The sequence below is a fragment of the Giraffa tippelskirchi genome, chromosome 8 (genome assembly GCF_054371585.1).
Source record: "Giraffa tippelskirchi isolate mGirTip1 chromosome 8, T2T-mGirTip1v1.2.pri, whole genome shotgun sequence".
Lineage (NCBI taxonomy): Eukaryota > Metazoa > Chordata > Mammalia > Artiodactyla > Giraffidae > Giraffa > Giraffa tippelskirchi.
Window position 1 is genome coordinate 89,568,430 of NC_137282.1, and position 26,050 is coordinate 89,594,479.

Genomic DNA, 26,050 nt, shown 5'->3' on the forward strand with positions numbered 1-26,050 from the left:
AGAGACACAGCTAATGAGAAAAGTTTTGATTGGTGCTCTTCAGCTCACTTGAGTTGCCTTTTTAAAATCAGAGTTTTGTTTCCACGGAATCCAAGAACTCTTCATAAAATAGAGAAATACATATATCAAAGGAATTAAGTAAAAGTAGGTTAAAAATAAATAATCTTACAACAACATTTGAAATCCTTTAATGATTTAAAGAAAGGAAAACATATAACACTGAATGCTAAACAAGTCTTTTGAACTTCTCTTGAGATTTTCAGATATAGATTTAATAGCATATGTATATCTATATATATATATATATTTTACATTTTGCATGTAGGCCAGAGCTGTCTAAAATATCTCTTCATAGTAGGCTAGAGGGATCTATCAGGAGATAGAATAAAATCAGATCTGAGAAGCGCCTCAGTTCGTTAGAGTATTTCTTTCTGCTTTAACAATCAGCAGGGATCATAAATTTGAAGCAAATCGTGGCTTTTCTGCCTCTGGGTCTGTAGTTAAGACTGAGGGAGCCTCCCTCGGATGAGCGGCTGCTGGTGGAGGGGGGGCCGGGGGGACTCCTCGGTTGGGCGGGATGGCTCCCGACGACATCTGTCGGAACAGGGTGACTCGCTGGGGGACGGTGCCCCTGCCCCCTGCCTGCAGGCCCGAGCCGTGGACCGTGGTCACGGGTTGAGGGATGGAGGCCAGGGACTCGCCCACAGTGGGATGCGGTCTGGAGATCAGCGTGGAGACCTCATGGGGCAGCGAGGGCTGCGAGGCCGAGAGGGGCCTGACTTCTCGGGTCAGGCTGGTGTTGTGAAGCGCCTGCGTGCTCTTGTGCACTTCGTTTTTCGGTGTGGAGCTGCCGGGGGTCTGTGGAGGTTGGGGTGGCTGCTGGGGCTGCGGTGGCTGCTGAACCTGCTGCTGCTGAATGAGGGACAACTGGGAAGCCGTGGGGGAGGCATAGTGGAAAGTTCGAGTGGCTAGAGGGCTCTGTACAGGAGGGCTGCAGACAGCGGTGGTGTAGGAGCAGGGCGAGAGGATGGCTGACGGTTGTGGGGTCTGGGTGCTGGGGCTGGGGGAGTGCAGGTTGCTATGAGACAGACTGGTGGCTGTGTACACCGGCGGCGACTGTGTCCTCACTCGAGAGGTCGGGGTAGTAGTTGAAGAGGTGGAATTCAGGGCTGTCATTTGAGGGTAATTGAGGGGAGGGATTGCCTGCACCATTTCCCTGTCGTGTTTCACAATCTGCTTCAGGATCTCGTTCTCCTGATTGTTGAAAACACCCGTGTTCAGATCCTTCTGGAACTTTTGCAGGAGAATTGAATTTTTCTTCCCTGTCAGCGAAAGGAAGATAGGCACTTAGAAAGTCTACAAATGACTGATGACAACTCCAAGCACCAGTGGCTCCTGCAAACAGGACGATGGCAGTGTTTCATTGGAGAGGCTTAAAAGTTGAGCACTTACCTTCAGACACCAAATAGAAACGTGGCTCCTGCCTCTCATGCTTCCTGTACCTTTCTGGTAAGTCTTACCTTCTACAGGAGTCAAGTTGAAAAGTCTGTAACATGGCAAAAGCCATCTTACTGAAGAAATGGAGAGATTAGGCTGAGGGCTACCCTGAGAGAAAACAGGGCGCTTGGAACAGGATGGGTCTGACATCAAGATTTCAGTTTCAAGTTCCTTTTTCAAGAAAGGTCAATGGAAAACATACTATGTGACAAGCACTCTACCCAAGGCTTTTGCTGTTGTCCAGTTGCCAAGTCCTGTCTGACTCTTTGTGACCCCGTGAAGTGCAGCACGCCAGGCTTCCCTGTCTTGAGGCAGATTTATTTTATTTAATTCTCAACTCTTTGAGGTAGGTGTGGTCATAATTCTACTTCACCTAAAAGGAGACTGGAACATAGAAAGGTTAAGACCAATGCCCAAGAAAACATGGTTAATAAGTGACAGAGCTGGGCAAGGAAAGCCGCAGATCTCATCACGGAGTGCCTGCAGACTGTGAAGCAGCAGCATCTGTGTCACGTGAGTGTTTGCTGGAAATGAAGTCTCCTGGGTCTCACCCACTTGTTGTACCAGGTGCTGCCTTTTCCTTTGATGTCTGGGGGACTGTTACATGCATGTTTGAGAAAGAAAGGCCTTTGCTTTTGACCAGCGCCCCACACCGGTGACTCTCCGCTCTACCTGTGTATTTATCTCACTGCTGGAGTGATAAGAGTTACTGATTTCTAGCTGCACCCTAACAACAAAATGAGAAAAACCAGACACGGGTCCAGATTGTGGTACTTCATAATCAGATTTTGTCAGGGGATTCTCATGTGCAGCCAGATGGAGAACTTTTTCATAATCTTTCCTTTTCTGAGAGGTTGCTGTGAGGATCAAGGGGCACTGATGTATGGCAAGCGCTTAGCTACCTCTGGAGAAGGCAATGGCACCCCACTCCAGTACTCTTGCCTGGAAAATCCCATGGACAGAGGAGCCTGGTAGGCTACAGTCCATGGGGTCGCTAAGAGTCAGACATGACTGAGCGACTTCACTTTCACTTTTCCCTTTCATGCACTGGAGAAGGAAATGGCAACCCACTCCAGTATTCTTGCCTGGAGAATCCCAGGGACGGGGGAGCCTGGTGGGCTGCCGTCTATGGGGTCGCACAGAGTCGGACACGACTGAAGCGACTTAGCAGCAGCAGCAGCAGCAGCAGCAGCAGTAGCTCCCTCTAGAACCTCAATAAGCACTATCTCTTCTTGCTATTGTCTTTGGTTTGCATTAACAAGATATTCTTCGGAAAAATAACAATTAGCATCAATTGTAGGTTGATGAAAAGGGGGAAAGTTAGTGATTTTTTACATGACATCAATAAAATAATGCCTTGGTAAATATGGTAACTGAAAAGTAAATCAATTTGTCATATCACTAAATAAAGTATCACATCTAAACTAACAAGGAATATCTTTGAATAGAAATGTGGTGTTATAATTTACTTGGCTGCTGGGAAAGGCAATCATTTTAAATGACTGCCAATATGAACAGCTACTTCTCTTTTTACAGAATTGTCCTAATTTCCCAAAGAACAAAGACTTCTATATTAGTAGAAAATATAAATTCTTGTTTAACATATTCCCTTTAACTACAGTATATGCATTTATAAGCAATGACCCCAAAACTGAGAAGGTTATTTTTTTGTGGTCATGTGAATAGTCAACATTTCATAATCTGAGTATCTGGGCCCTTGTGGAAAAATACTGCAACTTTTTAATGCACTGTTGGAATTTTGTGAAGATTAAAAATGCAAATACTGGTGCTCACTTGCAATTTTATTGCCTGTATTATGGAATGAAAATAATTTCATGCAAATTTTTCTTATAAAAATTAATTGTAGTAAATTATATGAGAGTGATACTCTATCAGAGTAACAAAGTCTCTATTGAAATACCTTGATTTTGATGCTTTTCAAAATGTGGCTAGTTGGCTTAGGAAAAAACTCATATGTTCAGAAATTAGTCTCTGGTTCTACCATGAACACTCACATACCACAAAGAGGGAAGTTATTTTCAAATTAAGTAAAGATGCTTTCAGGAATACTCACGTCTTTCATGGGCACTGTCTCCTGGACACTCCGTCCTGTTACAGCCTCTAAGTTATCAACATGATTTTTAATATGTGTGTTGTGTCTAGTGTGCATGTGTGCTCAGCCATGTCTGACTCTTTCCAACCCCATGGACTGTAGCCCTCCCGGCTCCTCTGTCCATGGGACTTCCCTGGCAAGAATACTGGAGTGGGTTGCAATTTCCTTCTCCTGGGGATCTTCCTGACTCAGGGATTGAATCCGCATCTCTTGTGTCGCCTGCATTGGCAGGTGGATTGATTCTATTACTCATTACTATTGTGCAACCTGGGAAGCCTTGTTGGGTCTAACTAATGGTAATGTCCAAATACTACCTTTACTTCTCCTAACCAAATTTCAGATCCTTATGCACTCTTCTATCCTACTAATATAGAGGAAAAGAAAGATGTAAAGAGCAGAAGAAAAGCTGACATAGCCATAACATCAATCAAAAGTCCTTACCTTTAATAAGAATGAAGCAGTTGAAGTACCTCTTTGTTTACTTTTCAGTGATCCCAACCCCCATCTCCTTTGAGTTCATTGATTCCTTCATCCCTCCCTAACTCTCTTCAACAATATTCATTGTGTACTAGGTACTGTGAATGTAATAGTAAATTAGACATGATCTCTTCATTCATAAAGCTTAGCATCTCTAGAGCAATTTAAATAATAAAAGCTGTATTGTGATGGAGGAACATCCCAGGAGTATGGGAGAACACATCTAGCTAGGGTGCTCAAACTATTAAGGAGAAGTGGAAGGTCATAGGTTTCTACAGGGAGATATGTCTAAATTGAAATATGAAGGCTAGTAGAGTTAAGCTTGGAAAGGGAGCAGAGGAGGGTATGGTGGGGGAGGAGAATTTGGGTGTGGAAAATGAATGCATACCACCTTCTGACATCAGAATGTTCCAGCATATCTTGGGAAGTTAACAGCAAGCCAATCTGATCTAATTTCACTACGGCAATTATTCAAATGTTTAAACTAGTGTAACTAGTAAGGCCTTATATATCAATATTTTAATTTGAGAGCAGAAAAGATTTTAAAATAAGTTGATGTTTGCAAAATAAAGCATCTATGTGGGCATTTCTATTAAGGCATTTTCTGCTTGAGTCTGTATTACAAACATTCAATTTTCTACTGTGACAAGTAAAATGCACAGGTTTTCAATTCTTAATGTAAGAATAAATATAAAGTTGATCCTTAAAATTAAAAAAAAAGTGATAAAATATAGTTTGTAATGTAGACTCATACTATTGTATTTTTAGTTCTATTTTAATGCCATCTAGAATTTTTAATCATTGCTTTTACCTTTTGGTATCACTGAGGAAATCAGACTGTGTAGCTAGTAAAAACAGAGATGAATAAACAAACCTAGAATACTTAGAAGAGAAAGTTAGTGCCTCAGATCTTTCTAGAAGTATGGCTAGAGCTAATTGCTGTTTCTATGCTAGTTAATAAGCAATCTGTAAACTAGCATTTGGGACTTATGACTGGAAATATATACTCAACCACTAGATTAAAAGTGAATTTTAAGTAAAGAAGAAAATAAACAGTACCTATCCTATCTAATCGGTCAATGGCAACCGTCTCAAAGGCTCTTCTCATCATTGGATATTCCTCCAGGACCTCATTGAAATTGTCCACAGAAAGTGAGTAAAGACGACAATAGGTATCAGCTCGAACACTGGCAGTGCGCCGTCCCTTGGTCAGCAAGCAAATCTCTATAGAAACAAAAAAGAAAGATATGTTAGGTAATTTTCTTTAAAAGGCCATTAAGACTTACCTCAAAAAAAATGTCTCATGGTTTGAGAAACCAATGATTAGCAACATTTTATATTTTATCAGAAAATCCCTTTTGATAATTAAAAGTACCCAATTGATAATACTTAATCTTAAAATATTCTTTTTTTTAAACAATTGAGAAAATCTGAAACAAATTTATCTCCCCAGCTCTCATTTCAATTCCCCCCAAATAACAAAAGGTTGCATAAAAAAGAATAATGAATATAAAATGGAGTTGAAAACAGGAAGAGACTATGCTCAGATAAAAGTTTTTATGAATTCTGGAAGGCAGAGAGGAGATAGTATCTTATAGACAGAAACCAAGTGCTCAAAGTGTTAGTTGCTCAGTTGTGTCTGACCCTTTGCAACCCCATGGGCTGTAGTCCTCCAGGCTCCTCTGTCTATGGAATTCTCCAGGCAAGAATACTTGAGTGGGTTGCCATTCCCTTCTCCAGAGGATCTTTCCAACCCAGGGTTCGAACCTGGGTCTCCTACACTCAGGCAGATTCTTTACCATCTGAACCAGCAGGGAAGTGAGAACCAAATCATTGGCTTAGAAAGTCCCATGATCAAGCAAAGTTGGATCACAGGGTCAGATGTATGCATTACAGGAATGCTTTAAGTAGTTCATATATTCCAAATAAGATCAGTATAAAAATTATGTTCCAGATGCATAGAGGAATTTTCCATTTATGTAATTTCTAAGGAAATCCTTTGTTGAAATTTTGATTCCCAATATATGGTAAGCAAATATTTGCAAATTTGGATTTTTGTATTAGGTAAAATCAATGATAAAAGTGATGATTTTCTATTTCATTTTCCAAAATTTATTTATTAAAATCCTGTAGATTTTACTTCTTTAAAAAATTTAAAATAATAGAAAAACATTGCTTCAAAATAGCATATTAGAAAAAAAAGGAATGGGAGTACTCCTGAAATACACACTCCCAACAAAACAAAATATAGCAAAATCATTATTGCAAAGGGCCTAAATTCACACTCCTCTGAACTTATTTAAAGAATTTCAGTTCATGTCTGTAAACATCATAAGTAAATTTTGTGGTAGGCATTATGTCCTTGATGTTAGAACTGAAAACATTAATCAAACAATGTCTTCTTTTGTATTAATTATATGCTGGTAATAAAAAGAAAAAAATCATTTTAGTTAAGAATTCATTTAAACTCAATCTGGTAAGAAGAATAATATGCAGGCACTGTGGGAGTACTAAAGATGTACATCTGAACCAATCTGACAATTGAGAAGATTTTAGGAAATGCCACCTAAGCTACCAGTTACACTGTGTTGTTCATACTGGTAGATGTTTCAAATTTAATAAACAATATTGTGGTGTGGCCAGGGTGGCAAAAGAAGAAGTCACTGAGGTCACCTCCTCCTTCAGGCACACCAAAATTACAACTGCTTACAGAGCAATTATTGATGTGAAAGACAGGAAGACTAGCAGGAAAGATCTTCTACAACTAAAGATATAAAGAAGGAATTAGAGCACGATGGGTAGAAGAGGCAGACATGCTGTACAGTTAAGTCACATAACCCTGGGTAGGTGACCCACAAACACAATAATCAAAATGGCAGAGATTCCTTTTAAGGAGAGAGGAGCCTGAACCTGATGGTAGGCTCCCCAGCCTGTGAGTCCTGAAACAGATCCCCAGAAAGTCTAGCTTTAAGGCCAGTGGAGCTTGCATTCTGGAGAGTGGGGGTGCTGTGGGAAATAGACTCCACTCTTCAAGAGTATCTGCAAAACCTCACACCCTCCAACATTGAGTGCAAAAGCAGTAATTTGAAGGATCCGGGGTCAAACCTACTAGCTGATCTTTTAGAGTCTCCTGGATTGGCAAGAGGCAACTGGGACATACCCTGAGGACACAGATGCTGGTGGCATACATTTTTGAGAGCTCATTATACCCTAAGGTCACTGGCAAGCACCATTTTGGAATCCTCCTTCTATCTTATTAACACTAGAACCCAGCCCTATCCACTAACTGGTCAGCACTAGCCCTGGGACTCTCTGGGCCATGCAGCTAGCCATGCTGGGATCAAACCTAGACAAAGCAGCAGCCAACAACCTCTACAGTAACAGGAGTCAAAGGTACATTAGATGATACAGAGGCCTGAATCAGCAAACTGGAAAAAAGAATAGTAAAAAATCACCCAGTCTGAACAGAAAAAGGAAAAAGTTTTTTTTTTTTTTAAAAAAGGTATAGTTTAAGAGACCTCTGGGACATCATTAAGCTTACTAACATTTGCATTATTAGAGTCCCAGAAGGAGAAGAGAGGAAAAGGGGGCAGAGAACACATTTGAAGAAATAATAGCTGAAAATTCCCTAACTTGGGAAAGGAAATGGACAGTCCAGGTCCAGGAAGCACAGAGAGTCCCAGGGATGATCAACCCAAGGGGGACCACCCTGAGACACGTTATAATTAAAAAGGCAAAAATTAAAGGAAAGAGAGCATATTAAAAGCAGCAAACTAAAAGCAACTAGTTACATACAAGGGAACTCCCATAAGATCATTAGCTGAGTTTTCAGCAAAACCTTTGCAGGGCAGAAGGGAGTGGCACAATATATTTAAAGTGATGAAAGGAAGAAACCTACAACCAAGAATACTCTACCCAGCAAAGCTATCATTCAGATTAGAAAGAGACATAGAGATTTCTACAAGTAAGAAAAAGCTGAAAGATTTCAGCACCACAAACCAGTTTTACAAGAAATGTTAAAGGGACTCCTTTAAGCAAAAAAGAAAAGGACAGAAAGAGAAATATGAAAGCTATGAAAGAAAAAAATCTCATTAGTAAAGGCAAATATGCAATAAAGATAGTAGATCAACCAAATATAAATCTAGTAGAAATGTTAAAAGAATTGTGCATTTAGAAATAACATAGTGTTGTAGGTTAATTGTACTTCAATTATTAAAATAAAATATGTAGACATGGAGGAAATGCATCAACGTGCTAATCATAGTTATTTTTGGAGGATGGGGTTTCTAGGTGATTGTTCTTTTTTACTTCATGCTTTTATGCAGTTCTATTTGTCTGCAATGAACATTCATTACTTGTAAACTTAGAAAGAAATACATGTGGTTAAAATTGAAAAACCAATACTGTGAGCTGTTCACATTTGTGTGCATGTTTGTGTGTGTGTAGCTTTGGTGTGTGTAGGAAGACAAATCTCTATTGGTCAATGTTTAAGTGTAAAGTATATTATTATACCATAGAATCTAGGCTTTTCTAATCTAAAAAATGTAATAAAAGTATTTTAAACCCTATCTTAAAATTAAATTCCTGTGTCACTATAGTGCTAGTGTTATATACAACTTATGATTGCTAAATTATGTCAAACAAACTGATGAGAAATATTTTTATTGCTAAGTGTTGCTTTCCAATCTGTATTAAGTTGTCATATAGAATGATTATAAGCCTCATGGAAAATAACTCAATGACACATAACAAAGACTTTAAAGTGTATCCATACTCTAACCAGAAATTTCACTTGACAATCTAGCCTAAGGAAGCAGTCTGTAATTAGAGCACTGATACAGTGATATACATTATGCATTTATGAATGCATCTGAAAATATGGAATTGCCTTAAATAAATCAAGAATCAGAATGTAGTAGTTATTAAAAGTAAAGCTGTTAAAGTCTCTGTGTTAATAGTAGAATGGTCATGAAAGCTGAAGTGAGAAAATCAGGATACAACATTGTAATTATAGCATGATAAAAATGATCACATATAGTGTAAGTAATAAAATCTACCCATGACAATAAAATCTACCAATATGCACTGCTCTGGTTGGAAAATATTCCTTTATGTAGATAGATAGTTTATATTTTTTCTTTTTTAGACTTTCCTTTATCTAAATTGGTTCTTTTTATTTTTTTATTGAAGGATAATTGCTTTACAGAATTTTACTGTTTTCTGTCAAACCTCAACATGAATCAGCCATAGGTATACATATATCCCCTTCCTTTTGAAACACCCTCTCCTCTCCCTCCCCATCACACCCCTCTAGGTTGAAATATCTAAGTGCACAGAATAGAAAAAGAAAACAAGATAGGAAGGAATAAAAACAAACCTAATAATGGTGAATTACTAGTGTGGGAGATTTCCTCAATTCTACCTTTCATTATTTTTAATGTATTTTTATTTTGGCACTTCCATTTTTAATTTACAAATGCTTTTCATTTTCCTATATCTTCCTCTTTTGTTGGGGATGTAATATCATCTATCTTCCAATAGTTGTTAAGAGTTCTAGTTTTGCATGATGGATATATGCTACAATATGGATGAACCTCAGAATATTTCACAAACACAATGAAAGAAGAAAGACATGACAGTCCACATAGTACATGCTAATCCTGGAGAAGGAAAGGTCAGCCCATTCCAGTATTCTTGCCTGGAGAATTCCATGGACAGAGGAGACTGGAGGGCTATAGTACATGAGGTCACAAGAGTCGGACATGACTTAGCAACTAAATCAACAGATTAATGGTTGCTTGGGGAAGTGGGTGGAAAAGGAGATTAACAGTAAGTGGGAAGGAGGAACCTTATGGGGATGATAAAAACCTGAACCTGTTTGGTTTGCATAGTGTTGGCTTCATAATTTGGGAAATTTCTAAAAAGACTGTTTACTTTAAATGACTGAATTATATATGTAAAACATGTTGCAATAACAATGTAAAAGAAAAAAATCCAAGAAGTTTTAAAATATATTTCACCTTTATTATATTTTATATTTAATTTCTGTTCTGTTTTCTGATTCTTTGTTCTAACTCTAGAATCATTTCTGTCTCTGTGTTTAGATTTTCCCCTTGTAATATATCGAATGTTTTTTTCAAGGAACCTATTGATGTCCATTTCTACTTGAGGATGAAAACTCCAGTGATGTGGCAGAATATGTGAATTTGGAGTTTTTCTTTAAGGGTGAAGTTTCTTCTCATATTTCCCTACATGCTAGAATGAGGAAGGCTGTACTCCAAGGTTACCAATATCTCTCTTACTTGTTCTAGTTCTCTGCTTTGTTCAATTGCTTTAGAGAAGAACCACTGGCTTTTTTCTCCCCTCAGGAAAAAAGGCTGTTTTGCAATGTGGAGGGAGGGGCAGAGAGTCTATTGTACCGTATATAGACCTTCCGTAAATCACTGTTGTCCCCTTCACTTTTCAGGTGGCCCTCTGTCATCATACTGTTTCTTAGTAGCAGCTTTTCTAGTGTTCTGCCAGGAGCTTTGCTCTCTCTTTGGTCACAGCTCTGAGCTTATATATTCCAAGCTCCCTCTACTTTTCCGTCAAGTTTCATCAGTAACCACCAGCATAATTAGAAGAAAAAAAAATGTCCTCAACATCAGAAATTTATTTCTTCACAGTTCTGGAGGCTGGAGGTCCCAAATCAGGGTGACTGTATGGCTGAGTTCTGGTGAGAAAGCTCTTCCTGGCTTGCAGGTGGCCACGTTCATATTGTGTCTTCACATGGCAGAGATAGGGAGAGCTCCCATCTTTTCCTTGATGAATATGCTCATCAATCCCATCAGGAAAACACCATGCCTGTCACCCCAACAAATACTCAGTGTGTTCAGTCATGTCTATCTCTTTGCGACCCCATGAACTGCAGCCCGCCAGGCTCCTCTGTCCATGGGATTTCCCAGGCAAGAATACTGGAGTGGGTTGCCATTTCCTTTTCCAGGGGATCTTCCTGACCCAGGGATCAAAACTCATGTCTCTGGCGTCTCCTGCATTGGCAGGCAGATTCTTTTCCATTGCACCACCTGAGAAGCCCCCATCACCTCATCTAACTCTTATTATTATGTTTCCACTTCCAAATTCCATCTGATTGCGGGGTAGGGGTTCAACTTATTGAATTTGGATTTGGTTGGACGCATGGACACTGAGTTCATAACACCATTTCTCTTGTCCTGAAATACAACTTATATCCTTATTGCTCTTAAAAAAAAAAACAAAAAACAGAAATCCAGCTTTATTGAGGTATAATTAATATGCAAAAAACTGCACATATTTAATGCATACAGTGCCATGAGTTTGGACATCTACATGTACCTCTGAAAACTTCAGCATATCCTCTCACTTCCAAGTTTTCTTAATTGCATGTTACAGGATACCTGAATTATACTGACTTACCAATAAAATATCTTAATTATATTACAAAGCCAAAATCTGAGAGTAGGCAGGGCTAGTGCTAAGTTAGCATCTCAGTGATGCCAACACATTGTGCTGACATGACTTTATTTTTTTGGTTGACGTCTCATGATCACAAGCTGAAAGCAGCATGTGCAAGAATCTACATCTTCACACAAACCGTGTACATACAGGGAAAGACTTCCTTCCCACATTTGTTTCTTTTAATTGTGAAGGTAAAACTTCACAATATTGTTTTACTACTTTTAATTTGGTTTCTAGAAAGGGAAGATATAAAGACATGGATTAAGGATCATGTTAAGAAATGGATTTTTATTTACTTTTTTGTATGCTGAAAAATTATTTCAACACTTTTTGTAATGAGTATGTGTTTCTATATTTTGTATTTTAAAAAATACATATAAAGATTAGAAAAAATATAGCTACTCAATACTTATACTCATTTTGGAGATACAGTAAAAATAGTTTTACTTCAGCATAGATATAAATGTATTCATGATTTCTCTAAATTATTCTCTAATGATTGTTGGCCTCTATCATCTGCAGTTTTCATATAATGAATGTACAATATATGTAGCTAAATGAAGCAAAGGGACATGCATTACATGGTAAAGGTCCTCATTACTTACTGATGAATCAGTTAAATACTGCCTTTGGTAAGAAAAGAAATCTTAAAGAAGGATGCTTTTTAAATAAAAATTAATACATATGTTATGAGACCTTACCCTTTTTATGATGTCATTCAGTCTCTTTTCCTTGATAGCTCAGTTGGTAAAGAATCTGCCTGCAATGCAGGAGACACCAATTCAATTCCTGGATCGGGAAGACCCCCTGTAGAAGGGATAGGCTTCCCACTCCAGTATTCTTAGGCTTCCCTTGTGGTTCAGTGGGTAAAGAATCTGCCTGCAATGAGGGAGACCTGGGTTTGATCCCTGGGTTGGGAAGATTCCCGGGAGAAGGGAAAGGGTACTCATTCCAGTATTCTGGCCTGGAGAACTGCATGGACTACAGTCCATGGGGTCACAAAGAGTCAGACATGACTGAGTGACTTTCACTTTTCAGTCTCTTTTAACCCTAAAAGCTCCTATATTGCTATATCGGTAAAACTTCAGAGATGTTATTGTCCAGCAAATCTTACTTCTTCAGTTCAGTCAGTTCAGTTCAGTTACTCAGTCATGTCCAACTCTTTGTGATTCCAGGGACTTCAGCACGCCAAGCCCTCCTGTCCATCACCAACTCCAGGTGTTTACTCAAACTCATGTCCATTGAGTTGGTGATGCCATACAACCATCTCATCCTCTGTCAACCCTTCTCCTCTCACCTTCAATCCTTCCCAGCATCACAATCTTTTCAAATGAGTCAGTTCTCCTCATCAGGTAGCCAAAGTATTGGAGTTTCAGCTTCAGCATCAGTCCTTCCAATGAATATTCAGGACTGATTTCCTTTAGGATGGACTGGTTGGATCTCCTTGCAGTCCAAGGCACTCTCAAGAGTCTTCTCCAACACCACAGTTCACAAGCATCAATTCTTAGGCACTCAGATTTCTTTATAGTCCAACTCTCACATCCATACATGACCACTGGGAAAAACAGTAGTCTTGACTAGACAGATGTTTGTTGGAAAAGCAATGCCTCTGCTTTTAAATATGCTGTCTAGGTTGGTCATAACTTTCCTTCCAAGGAGCAAGCATCTTTTAATTTCATGGCTGCAGTCACCATCTGCAGTGATTTTGGAGCCCCCCAAAATAAAGTCTGTCACTGTTTCCACTGTTTCCTCATCTATTTGCCATGAAGTGATGGGACCAGATGCCATGATCTTAGTTTTCTGAATGTTGAGTTTAAAGCCAACTTTTTCACTCTCCTCTTTTTCTTTCATCAAGAGGCTCTTTAGTTCTTCGCTTTCTGCCATAAGGGTGGTGTCATCTGCATATCTGAGGTTATTGATATTTCTCCCGGCAATCTTGATTCCAGCTTGTGCTTCCTCCAGCCCAGCGTTTCTCATGATGTACTCTGCATATAAGTTAAATAAGCAGGGTGACAATATACAGCTTTGATGTACTCCTTTCCCGATTTGGAACCAGTCAGTTGTTCCATGTCCAGTTCTAACTGTTGCTTCTTGAACTGCATACAGATTTCTCAGGAGGCAGGTCAGGTGGTCTGGTATTCCCATCTCTTTAAGCATTTTCCACAGTTTGTTGTGACCCACACAGTCAAAAGCCTTGGCATAGTCAGTAAAGCACAAATGGATGTTTTTCTGAAACTCTCTTGCTTTTTCGATGATCTAATGGATGTTGGCAACTTGATCTCTGGTTCCTCTTACTTCTTAATTAAATTTTATTGAAAATAAATGCAATTATGTAATTCTTTATATTTTGTAATTTTTGAATCAAAACTGATTTTTCAGTTTGGTTGATTTCTTGCCAACTAATGAAGTACAGTGCTTTCTCTGTGATTATCTGCATCAGTGATGGTCACCTGTTGATTCAGCTATATGCATGCACGATCAGTCATATTCATGTCCAACTCTTTGTGGACCCGTGGACTCTAGCTTGCCAGGCTTCTCTGTCCATGAGCTTTTCCAGGCAAGAATACAGGAATGGGTTGCCATTTTCTCTGACGGGATCTTCCTGACCCAGGGTTTGAGCCTGCATCTCCCGCACTGCGAGTGGATTCCTTACCACGGAGCCACCAGAGAAGCTCCAATTCAGCTGTATACAAGCATTCAATTTCTTAGGTTATTTTAGAGGTTTTTTTTTTTGGATTTAGTATAAAGAGTATTGGCCTGGGGATTAGGAGTCCTGTGTTACTCTCTCAAACTGACTCATCTTGGGTGTGAAGATTTGAACAAATACTTATATTCTCTGGACTTTCATCTATTCATCTGTAAAATTCAATTGCATCTCTATAGTTTAATCAACACTTAATCTATAATTTCAGACTTCAGTCATATTTTATATCTAAAGTTCAATGGGTTTTTATATCTTTAGTTCCTCCACGGCATCTGGTAGGTGCTTAATGTTTGCTGAATTGAATCACTGAACCAACATGCAACATATTCTACAAAATGGATTTCAATCAACCATGAAAAAACTAAAGATAGATTTATACTAGCATAGTCCTTTCACAAGTTATCTAATGAACTGTGTTCACTCCCAGCACAAAACTCCTTTGCCATTCTCTCTCAGCATCTCAATAATTTCTTAGTGAGAAACAAAACAAATTAGAGTATATTCATGAGGTGTATTATAGAAATAGTCACTGGTTAGTGTGAAAAAAAAACAATTTAAATAGTTCTCTTTGTGTTTAATGCCTCCAAACACTTTGTTTCATGAACTGAAATAAACAGTGCCACATATTTAGCAATGAGAAAAATTAAACTTGATCCTAAAAGTCTTAGTTTTCATGAATTGAATTTCCAGATTCCATATGAATGGAGTGGGTGTTTTTTTTTGTAAATTAATTTTCTCTTCATTTTAAGTTATTTTGGATATCCACTTATTAAGTGAAGAGAGTCCTGTTTAGATCCTTTGCCACTGAGCTACCAGGTAAACAACATGATATATCTTTGGGGTTTTTGTGCAGTGTGTATAATGGAGAAAGTATCTAGAAGGTTTGATAATGTTTTCTTCAATGTTGATACGTTCCTACTCACCAAGTACAAAATTAACTTGCTTTTGTGCTCAGATTACTACACAAGGCAAATAAAATAAAACAAAATGGAATTTAAAAAGGAAATTAAATTGAACTCCAAAAGACTAAGCGGAGTATGGCTTACAGATGTAACCTTTTAAAACAGATTCTTCTGGCATATTTTCTAGATTTAATCTTTCAATCTTTCTGCTTATTTTCCTTGTTTGTTTACTCTCTGAGAACTCAACTAGGAATTTCCTAGAGGTGTAATTACTGCTTTTAAAATCTCAGTGCAAATTTACTTGGAAATACATCCTTTCATCAGGATACAAATTTCTAAATGATAATTAAGTGTACAAGTAATGGAAACTTGGAATATTAATTTTAATTCCACATGATTCTCCTGTTTTTCTTTACAAAATAAGTTATTTCCTTTACAGGATAAGTTATTTCACTTACCTAAGAGAAAAACTGGGGCTTCCCTGGTGACTCAGTTGGTAATGAATCCGTCTGCAATGCAGGAGACCTGGGTTCGATCCCTGGAATGGGTAGATCCCCTGGAGGAGGGTATGGCAACCTACTCCAGTATTCCTGCCTAGAGAACTCCCATGGACAGAGGAGCCTGGTGGGCTACAGTCCACAGGGTCACAAAGAATCAGACATGACAGCGACTAAGCACAGCAAGAGGGAAACTGAGAGTAATGCATCCCATTATAGGAGTATTAGAAATCTCTGTTTCCAATTTCAGTATCATAAGAAGTGTGTCCAGGGAGATTAAATTTGGCCTCCCACACTACACACACACACACACACATGCCTGCTAAGTCACTTCAGTCCTGTCCAACTCTTTGCAACCCTATGAACTGTAGCCCACCAGTCTTCTCTGTCCATGGAGTTCTCCAGGCAAGAAGACTGGAGTAGGTTGCCATGCCCTCCTCCAGGGGATCTTCCTGACCCAAGGATCGAACTCATGTCTCTTAAGTCTCTATATTGCCAGGTGAGTTCTTTACCACTAGCGCCACCTGGGAAGCCCATACGTGTGTGTGTGTGTGTGTGTGTGTGTGTGTGTGTTATTCACTCAGTCGTGTCCGACTCTTTGCAACCCTATGGACTATAGCCCGCCAAGCTCCTCTGTCCATGGGATTCTCCAGGCAAGAATACTGGAGTGGGTTGCCATTCCTTTCTCCAGGGGATCGTCTCAACCCAGAGACTGAACCTGGGTCTCCTGAATTTCAGGCAGATTCCTTACCATCTGAGCCATATACCACATATATACATATGTATACTTTCAATGAGCTTTCCTGGTGGCTTAGGCGGTAAAGAATCCACCTGCAATGCAGGAGACCTGGATTCAATCCCTGGGTTGGGAAGATCCTCCTGAGGAGGGAAAGGCAACCCACTCCAGTATTCTTGCCTGGAGAATCCCCATGGAGAGAGGAGTCTGGCGGGTATAGTCCATGGGGTCACAAAGAGTCGGACACGACTGAGTGACTAAGCACAGCACAGCACATCTACTTTCAATAATCTTTAGGTTATATATCAACCACCCAGGGCTATTTTTGCAGACATTAGTTAACCCTGATTATAAACATTTCAGTCCACCTGACATTACTATCACCTATATAAACAGTCATTTTATAAGGTAAGTCAAATGGCCTCAAATATTTTGCATTTCAGCACTATTTCTCAGATCTCTAAAACAGAACTTGACATCATTGTAGAGTTAATCAGGGACTCATGATGGAAATTTCTAAGTCAATGAAAAATTTTAACCTGAGTTTCTAGAATTTATGGGAAAATTTGTACTTGGTTGATCATATTAACCTAAGCAAGAGCTGCTTCCTTCTTTTGCACCCAATATGAAGAATAAAAGTAATTCTGTTGTGTCTTAAAATACTAACTTCCTAGCAATTACTTGGGTTTCTAATCCAGTGTCTCATAATAATGTGTGAGAGGAAATATCACTTGTTTTCAATTTGTATTTATAATCTTTCCATATTCATACTAGTGAATTAGTAAATTGGCATAGGATATGGTAACATCTGGCTTAAATCAATTTGTATATCAAGCATGGTGACAGAAGCACAAGTGTCAAATGGATCTGAATATAAGGAGCTAAAGAAATTTAGAGTAGGATAAAACACGGGGGTTCAATCCCTGGGTTGGGAAGATCCTCTAGAGAAAATGGAGTATTTTTGAATGGGAAATTCTGGGACAGAGGAGGCTGGGGGGCTACAGTCCATGGGGTCACAAAGAATCAGACAAGACTGAGCATGCATGCACATGAAAACATGAAATAGATGTAAATTTTGTGGTATTAAATGTATTTTGAAAAATTTCACTTTTTATAATTTTCAGAAACAGAGACTATACATAATGTATTTTGATGTACAGATTGTATTATATTATATATAGATAGATTTTACAGCATGATAAATATCCTAAGAAACTGAATACCCAATTTTGCTTTTTTTCTAAAGATCTTATTATTTCATTCCCAGAGACAGTCATACTTGCATAGTTACTAGTGTCCTCTACTGCTGCTTATTCTGTTATTTAGTCATTTAAAGTTATTGCCTTGTAATATGAGCTCTCCCCATATGTTTGGTCAATTTATTTCTTTTAAGAACTAGGATTAGGGTGATCACATGGGGTTGTGAGTATTGACTCAAGTAGTGACACCTCAGACAAGTTATGGAAAAATTGTTATGAAGTTTACATAAAACAATGTCTATAAAGTGCCTGGTACAAGCCTAGTATAGTATGGACCCTCTCACAACATGAGTTCCCTTCCTTTTTCCTTTATGTTTCTTCTCCTATCTCTGAATTTTTTCCTGTGATTTTGTCTCTAAGAGCTAGAACCAGGAAAAAGTGATGTTTCATATATTCAATAACCCTCTAAATTAGTGAAAGATAATGACCATCTCCCACACCCACCAAACTGTTTATGAAGCAATTTGTTCATTATTTAACCATCCCAATTGTTTAGACTTGTCTCAGATAAGATGGCTTCATACTGATGGATATGTTTTTCTCAATTACCCCAGGGAGAATTCACCTTTGTGCCTTCACACTGTTTTGATCCTCTTGCAACATAGCCTCCTCAGCACATTATTGCCCTTATTTGTTTATGTGATATTTCTCGATGCTAAACTATGAGGTATTTAAAGAAAAGTACACCAATCTAATTTGCAATGTCAAGTCCTTACCATACAATATTACACAATAGTCTAAGTCATGCAATATAACCTGGTTCATGAAATGAGGAATGAAAGAGTCAGTTGATAAGGAGCAGAAAGACTTAGACCAGGTTGGAAGCATTCTTCATAAACCAAGGTGCTCACATTTGAACACAGCATCCCAAAGAGCCAGATCTTTTTGAGGAGCATTGATGCTTTTCATCAGATGCTACATTGCTCTTCTCTTTTATCTGGTTCCTATTGATTCCAAATATTTTTAGAACATTATTGTTTTATTCTGTTGGATACGTGGAAGTTTCTATTACGGTTTATACTTTTCCTCCTTAACTCCTCTCCCCTTCTCCTTCGTTAGGATTAGTTCAGTTCAGTCGCTCAGTCATGTCCGACTCTTTGAGATCCCATGGACTGCAGCACGCCAGGCCTCCTTGTCCATCATCAATTCCCAGAGTTTACTCAAACTCCTATCTAAGGAGTCGGCGATGTCATCCAGCCATCTCATACTCTGTCATCCCCTTCTCCTCCCACCATCAATCTTCCCCAGCATCAGGGTCTTTTCAAATGAGTAAGTTCTTTGCATCAGGTGGTCAAAGTATTGGAGTTTCAGCTTCAGCATCAGTCCTTCCAATGAATATTCAGGACTGATCTCCTTTAGGATGGACTGGTTGGATTTCCTTGCAGTCCAAGGGACTCTCAAGTCTTCTCCAACACCACAGTTCAAAAGCAATTCTTCAGCACTCAGATTCTTTTATAATACAACTCTCACATCCATATATAACTACTGGAAAAACCATAGCCTTGACTAGATGGACCTTTGTTTGTAAGTAATGTCTCTGTTTTTTAATATGCTCTCTAGTTTGGTCATAACTTTTCTCCCAAGGGGCAAGCATCTTTTAATTTCATGGCTGCAATCACCATCTGCAGTGATTTTGGAGTCCAAAAAAATAAAGTCTGTCACTGTTTCCACTATTTCCCCGTCTATTTGCCATGAAGTGATGGGACCAGATGCCATGATCTTAGTTTTCTGAATATTGAGTTTTAAGCCAACTTTTTTACTCTCCTCTTTCACTTTCAAGAGACTCTTAAGTTCTTCTTCCCTTTCTACCATAAGGGTGGTGTCATTTGCATATCTGAGGTTATCGATATTTCTCCCGGCAATCGTGATTCCAGCTTGTGATTCAGCCATCCTAGCATTTCTCATGATGTAGTCTGCATATAAATTAAATAAGCAGGGTGACAATATACAGCCTTGACATACTCCTTTTCTATTTAGAACCAGTCTGTTGTTCCGTGTCTAGTTCTGTTACTTCCTGACCTACATACAGATTTCTCAGGAGGCAGGTCAGGTGGTCTGACACTTCCATCCCTTTCAGAATTTTCCACAGTTGGTTGTGATCCACACAGTCAAAAGCTTTGGCGTAGTCAATAAAGCAGAAGTAGATGTTTTTCTGGAACTCTCTTACTTTTTTGATGATCTTCCGGATGTTGGCAATTTGATCTCTGGTTCCTCTGCCTTTTTTAAAACCAGTTTGAACATCTGGAATTTCACAGTTCACATATTGCTGAAGCTTGGCTTGGAGATTTTTGAGCATTACTTTGCTAGTGGATGAGTGCAATTGTGTGGTAGTTTGAGCATTCTTTGGCATTGTCTTTCTTTGGGATTGGAATGAAAACTGACATTTTCCAGTCCTGTGGCCACTGCTGAGTTTTCCAAATTTGCTGGCATATTGAGTGCAGCACTTTCACAGCATCATCTTTCAGGATTTGAAATAGCTCAATTGAATTCCATCACCTCCACTAGTTTTGTTAGTAGTGATGCTTCCTAAGGCCCACTTGACTTCATATTCTAGGATGTCTGACTCTAGGTGAGTGATCACACCATCATGATTATCTGGGTTGTGAAGATCTTTGTTGTATAGATCTTCTGTATATTCTTGACACCTCTTCTTAATATCTTCTGCTTCTGTTAGATCCATACCATTTCTGTCCTTTATTGAGCCCATCTGTGCATAAAATATTCCCTTGGTATCTCTAATTTTCTTGAAGGGATCTCTAGTCTTTCCCATTCTGCTGTTTTCCGCTATTTCTTTGCATTGATCACTGAGGAAGGCTTTCTTATATCTCCTAGGTGTTCTTTGGAACTCTGCATTCAAATGGGTATATCTTTCCTTTTCTCCTTTGCTTTTTGCTTCTCTTCTTTTCACAGCTATTTTTAAGGCCTCCTCAGACAGCCACTTTGCTTTTTTCGTTTCTTTTTCTTGGGGATGGTCTTGATTCCTGTCTCCTGTACAATGTCATGAACCTCTGTCCACAGTTCATCAGGCACTCTGTCAGATCTAATCCCTTGAATCTATTTGTCACTTCCACTGTATAATCGTTAGGGATTTGATTTAGGTCATACCTGAATGGTCTAGTGGTTTTCCCTACTTTCTTCAATTTCAGTCTGAATTTGGCAATAAGCAGTTCATGATCTGAGCCACAGTCAGCTCCAGGTCTTGTTTTTGCTGACTGTATAGATCTTCTCCATCTTTGGCACAAAGAATATAATCCATCTGATTTTGGTATTGATCATCTGATAATGTCCACGTGTAGAGTCTTCTCTTGTGTTGTTGGAAGAGGCTGTTTGCTATGACCAGGGCGTTCTCTTGGCAAAACTCAATTAGCCTTTGCCCTGCTTCATTCTGTACTCCAAGGCCAACTTTGCCTGTTACTCCAGGTGTTTCTTGGCTTCCTACTTTTGCATTTCAGTCCACTATAATGAAAAGGACATCTTTTATGGGTGTTAGTTCTAGAAGGTCTGTAGGTCTTCATAGAACTGTTCAACTTCAGCTTCTTCAGCATTACTGGTCGGGGCATAGACTTGGATTACCTAAAGGTATCTGTCTTCAAATTCCATTGTGACCTTTTCAGTTGCCTAATGTCTACATAATTTCAACTCTACATGATACTATTTATAAACTGATATATAATATACTTTTGTACCACCTGTCACTGGCAAGTTAAAATACTTCATGAAGTATTGCAATGATTTTCAGAATATCTACTGGGTAGATTAGAAACCATCATGGTATTCCCATGGGAGCTCACATGATATACAGAAGATTAAAAGGGATGTGTTTTGTGATTAGAACAAAAATCACATAAAAATATCAAATAAGGAGAGTAAGGCCACAGTTTTCCTGCTTCTATCCATCTTTAAAAATCTACCAGACCACTCCAAATCTTTCCTTTTGATTTTAAATCTACCAGCACTCAACTCTTTAAAAGTTAATCAAACACCTTGAATTATAAATGCCTTTAAAAAGCAGCCAGCTTTTAAAAATTCATCAAATGATTCCTACTCTTAGATACCTCAATTGTATTTTTTGAAGTAATATCTTGACAGCTCTGTTTTTCTATGTGGTTTAACACAAAATGGAAAAAAAAAAGTACAGCAGAAATAATAGTCTAAATAGAAAATATATTCACTAGATAATTATGAGGTGAGTCTACTAAAGCAAAAATTTGCTTATCCCCCAAATTTTCCCCTGGTTCTCTGTCTTCCCCTCCTTTTCACACAGCACACGTATACATGTGGATGATAAAAAAAGAGATTTAAATACACATTTTTTCTGGCTTATTGAATGTCAAAATCAAACATCACTGGTTTAGAATGAATTCTTTAGTGCAATGTTTCCAACTGATTCAGACTGCATTCTTTAGTGCAATGTTTCCCACATTTTAATATGCAAAAAAATCACTTTATGCACACTAGTGTCTTGTTAAAAAGCATATGAGGATATAATATGTCTAGAGTGGGGCCTGAGACCGCATTTCTAAAATGTCTCAGGTAATGGCAATGACGGAATTTTGGGGAAATCAATTCTTGTAGCAGTCAGATTTGCATATAAAATAGGGTTTTTTGTTTTAAGGTAAGTTGAGAAAAGGTGGCAGAAAGAAAAGAAATTTCAGGGATAGAATAAATTCAGGTGAATGAATGATTTTCTTGTACCAGCACATTGGTGAAAACTGTGCGAAATATAAAAGAAATGAAAGACACTGATCCTGACTCAAAGCTTTTATAAGTAATTAGAAATTCAAGTACAGTATGTAACAAGAGCTTGAGAATAATCCCAGAGCTAAATCTGCTCGTTTATAAAAATAAAAAGTTCAGTTTGTACAGCTTTGGTGGCATTGAATGTCTTAGGTAGGCTCCAAAAGAAGTATAGGAATTACAGTGCTTAGGCCATGAGATGGAGAGGACAGGGAAAGGGAGTGGGAGGGGAAACAAAGGACATCAGAATGAAATAATCATGAGAACAGGTTCAAAGAAGAATTTATAAGGAGGTTTTCTTGGAATTGAAAAAATAGCAGTTTCACAGGATTATAGGATTTTGATTGGGCATAGAGAATATTCCTCCTTAGATAAGAAGTTTGGTCTTGATCCACAGTGGGATTGCAATGCTTTTAAGGAAGAAATTTGCTTATAAAATATTGTCTTGGAAAAGGATATTATATAGAATAGTATGGGGAGAACTAACTCTCTAGACATCATGCCAAATTTTAGGAAGGCATTAAACCCCTTTTTCTCTTGAAGGCAAAATTATTCTTTCAAATCTTCTGTTTTATGACACAAGGATATTGATTTAGGGTTGTCTTGTAAAATGAACCAAGAAGGAGAGTCTTACCAGTTAAAATAAAGAGTTGAAAAGAAGTTTTGACAATAATCAGGGGTATGAGATGATGGGAATTTGCATGAAAGAAAGCTACAGCACCAAGATATGATCTCTTCTGAGAAGCCCTGTGAAATGAAGCTTCAAAAGAACTTGAAAGGTGGTGAGGCACCCACAATTTTGAATGTAGATGTAAAGGAAAACCACAGAAGGGTAAGTGTACTCTAAGTGAACGTAAGATGAAGGTTGTTTTGGGAAAAAAAAAAATCAAGTAAAACTTTGGCATCCAGAGAAACCTTTCTGACATTAAGCCTACTAGTAACTCATTTCTATCAAATTGGTTAGAAGAAGTATTTGTCAGGTATGGCCTAAATCAATTCCCTTACGATTATATGGTGGAAGTGACAAACAGATTCAAAGGATTAGATTTGATAGAATGCCTGAAGAACTATGGATGGAGGTTCATAACACTGAACAGGAGGTGGTGATCAAAACCATCCCTCCAAAAAAGAAATGCAAAAAGGCAAAATGTTTTTCTGAGGAGGTCTTACAAATAGCTGAGAAAAGAAGAGAAGCAAAAGGAAAAGGAGAAAAGAGGACGTATATCTGAATGCAGAGTTTCAAAGAATAGCAAGGAGAGATAAGAAAGCCTTCCTCAGTGATCAATGCAAAGAAACAGAGGAAAACAGTAGAATGGCAAAGACTAGAGATCTCTTCAAGAAAATTAGAGATACCAAGGGAACATTGCATGCAAAGATAGGAACAATTATGGAATTAAGGAAATGATATGGACCTAACAGAAGATATTAAGAAGAGGTGGCAAGTTCTTCTGTCTTAATGACCCAGATAACCATGATAGTATGATCACTCACCTAGAGCCAGACATCCTAAAGTGTGAAGTCAGGTGGGACTTAGGAAGCATTACTATGAGCAAAGTTAGTGGAGGTGATAGAGTTCCATCTGAGCTATTTCAAATCCTAAAAGGTGATGCTATTAAAGTACTGCACTCAATATGCCAGTGGAAAACTGGGCAGTGGCCACAGGACTGGTAAAGTTCAGTTTTCATTCCAATCCCAAAAGGGCAATGCCAAAGAATATTCAAACTACCACACAACTGCACTCATTTCACATGCTATCAAGGTAATGTTTAAAATCCTCCAAATAGGCTTCAACAGTATGTGAACCAAGAATTTCCAGATGTACAAGCTGGATTTAGAAATGGCAGAGGAACCAGATATCAAATTGCCAACATCCACTGGATCACAGAAAAAGCAAAAGAATTCCAGAAAATCATCTACTTTTGCTTCATTGACTACACTAAAGCCTTTGACTGTGTGGATCACAACAAACTGTGAAAAATTCTTAAAGAGATGGGAGTAGAGAGCACCTTATCTGCCTCTTGAGAAACCTGTTTACATTTCAAGAAGCAATAGTTATAACTTGACATGGAACAATGGACTGGTTCCAAATTGGAAAAGGAGTACGTCAAGCTTGTATACTGTCACCCTGCTTATTTAACTTGTATGCAGAGTACATCATCCAAAATGCTGGGCTGGATGAAGCTCAAGCTAGAATCAAGACTGCTGAGAGAAATATCAGTAAACTCAGATATGCAGATGGCATCACCCTAACGGCTGAAAGTGAAGAGGAATTAAAGAGCCTCTTGATGCAGGTGAAAGAGGAGAGTAAACACAGTGGTTTAAAATTCAACAGTCAAAAAACTAAGATCATGGCATCCAGTCCCATCATTTCATAGCAAATACATGGGGAAAAAATAGAAACAGTGAGAGAGTTTATTTTCTTGGGCTTGAAAATTACTATGGGAGGTGACTGCAACCATGAAATTAAAAGATGCTTTGCTCCTCCAAAGAAAAGCTATGACAAACCTAGACAGAGTGTTAAAAAAGCAGAGACACCACTTTGCCAAAAAAGGTCCGTATAGTCAAAGCTGTGGTTTTTCCAGTAGTCACGTACAGATGTGAGAGCTGGACCATAAAAAAGGCTGAGTGCCGAAGAAATGATGTTTTCAAACTGTGGTGCTGTAGAGGACTCTTGAGAGTCCCTTGGACTGCAAGGAAATCAAAACAGTCAATGCTAAAGGAAATCAACCCTGAATATTCATTGGAAGGACTGATGCTAAAGCTGAAGCACCAGTACTTAAGCCATATGATGCGAAGAGTTGACTCATTGGAAAAGACCCTGATGCTGGGAAAGACTGAAGGCAGGAGGAAAAGGGGGCGACAGAGGATGAGATGGTTGGATGGCATCACTGACTCACTGAACATGAGTTTGAGCAAACTCCAGGAGATTGTGAAGGACAGGGAAGCCTTTCATGTTGCAGTCCATGGGGTCACAAAGAGTTAGAGAGGACTGAGCAACTGAAAAACAACAAAGTATTTATTTGTGTGTGCTAGTTGGTAAACTTTTATCCTCTGACTGAAAATCTGTAATAACTGATTCCAAGATTGATGCCTATCTGAAAGATGGTAATCTGTAATCTGGTTAGAAGCCCACAGGCGGCCTGGCTGGAAAACTCTTCCTGATGGGAATGCTTTATATTGGATTGTGACTTATAGGCCTGATTATGTCTTCTTATGAGGAGACTGACAGTAATGAATGAACAGCTTGAAAAGTCAGAGAGTGCATAAATTACAGGACTGGTGTATCCCTACAGTGGTGCTTTGACCACTGGAATCACTGTTTCTTGAGGGGTGTTCCCACTTGCCTTCAAGTTGGCTTCTGACTATCTGGAGGTAGTTTGCCTTTCTTCCTTTCTTCATGTGCTAACTTACAATAGACTCTATCACCTCAGGTGACCTGAGCTTGACTCTGTGCCATTCAGCTCAGAAGCGCCTGACTCATACACACTTCCATCTGTGACCTCTTTCTAGATGTGCACAGCCATCCATTTTGCTAAAAGCATCTCCCTCTCCTTTTCTTTCCCTCTCTCTCGAGGCTACAGTGAGTTCTGCAAGTCCAGTACATGAGTACCATAGAGAGGTCTTGAAGTGAGTTGAAAACTTATATCCTATC

At 38.7% G+C, this 26,050-nt stretch overlaps 1 protein-coding gene across 1 annotated transcript in view; it reads right to left on the reverse strand.

Moving 5' to 3' along the window:
* Positions 1–453: 453 nt before the first annotated feature.
* Positions 454–26,050, reverse strand: part of HCN1 (hyperpolarization activated cyclic nucleotide gated potassium channel 1) — a 435,287-nt gene continuing 409,690 nt past the window's right edge. The window contains exons 7-8 of the mRNA XM_081521338.1: positions 5,147–5,311; positions 454–1,322 (exon numbers count right to left, since the gene is read on the reverse strand). Of these exons, the coding sequence (XP_081377464.1) occupies positions 454–1,322; positions 5,147–5,311 (1,034 nt within the window). The remainder of the gene's footprint in view (positions 1,323–5,146; positions 5,312–26,050) is intronic.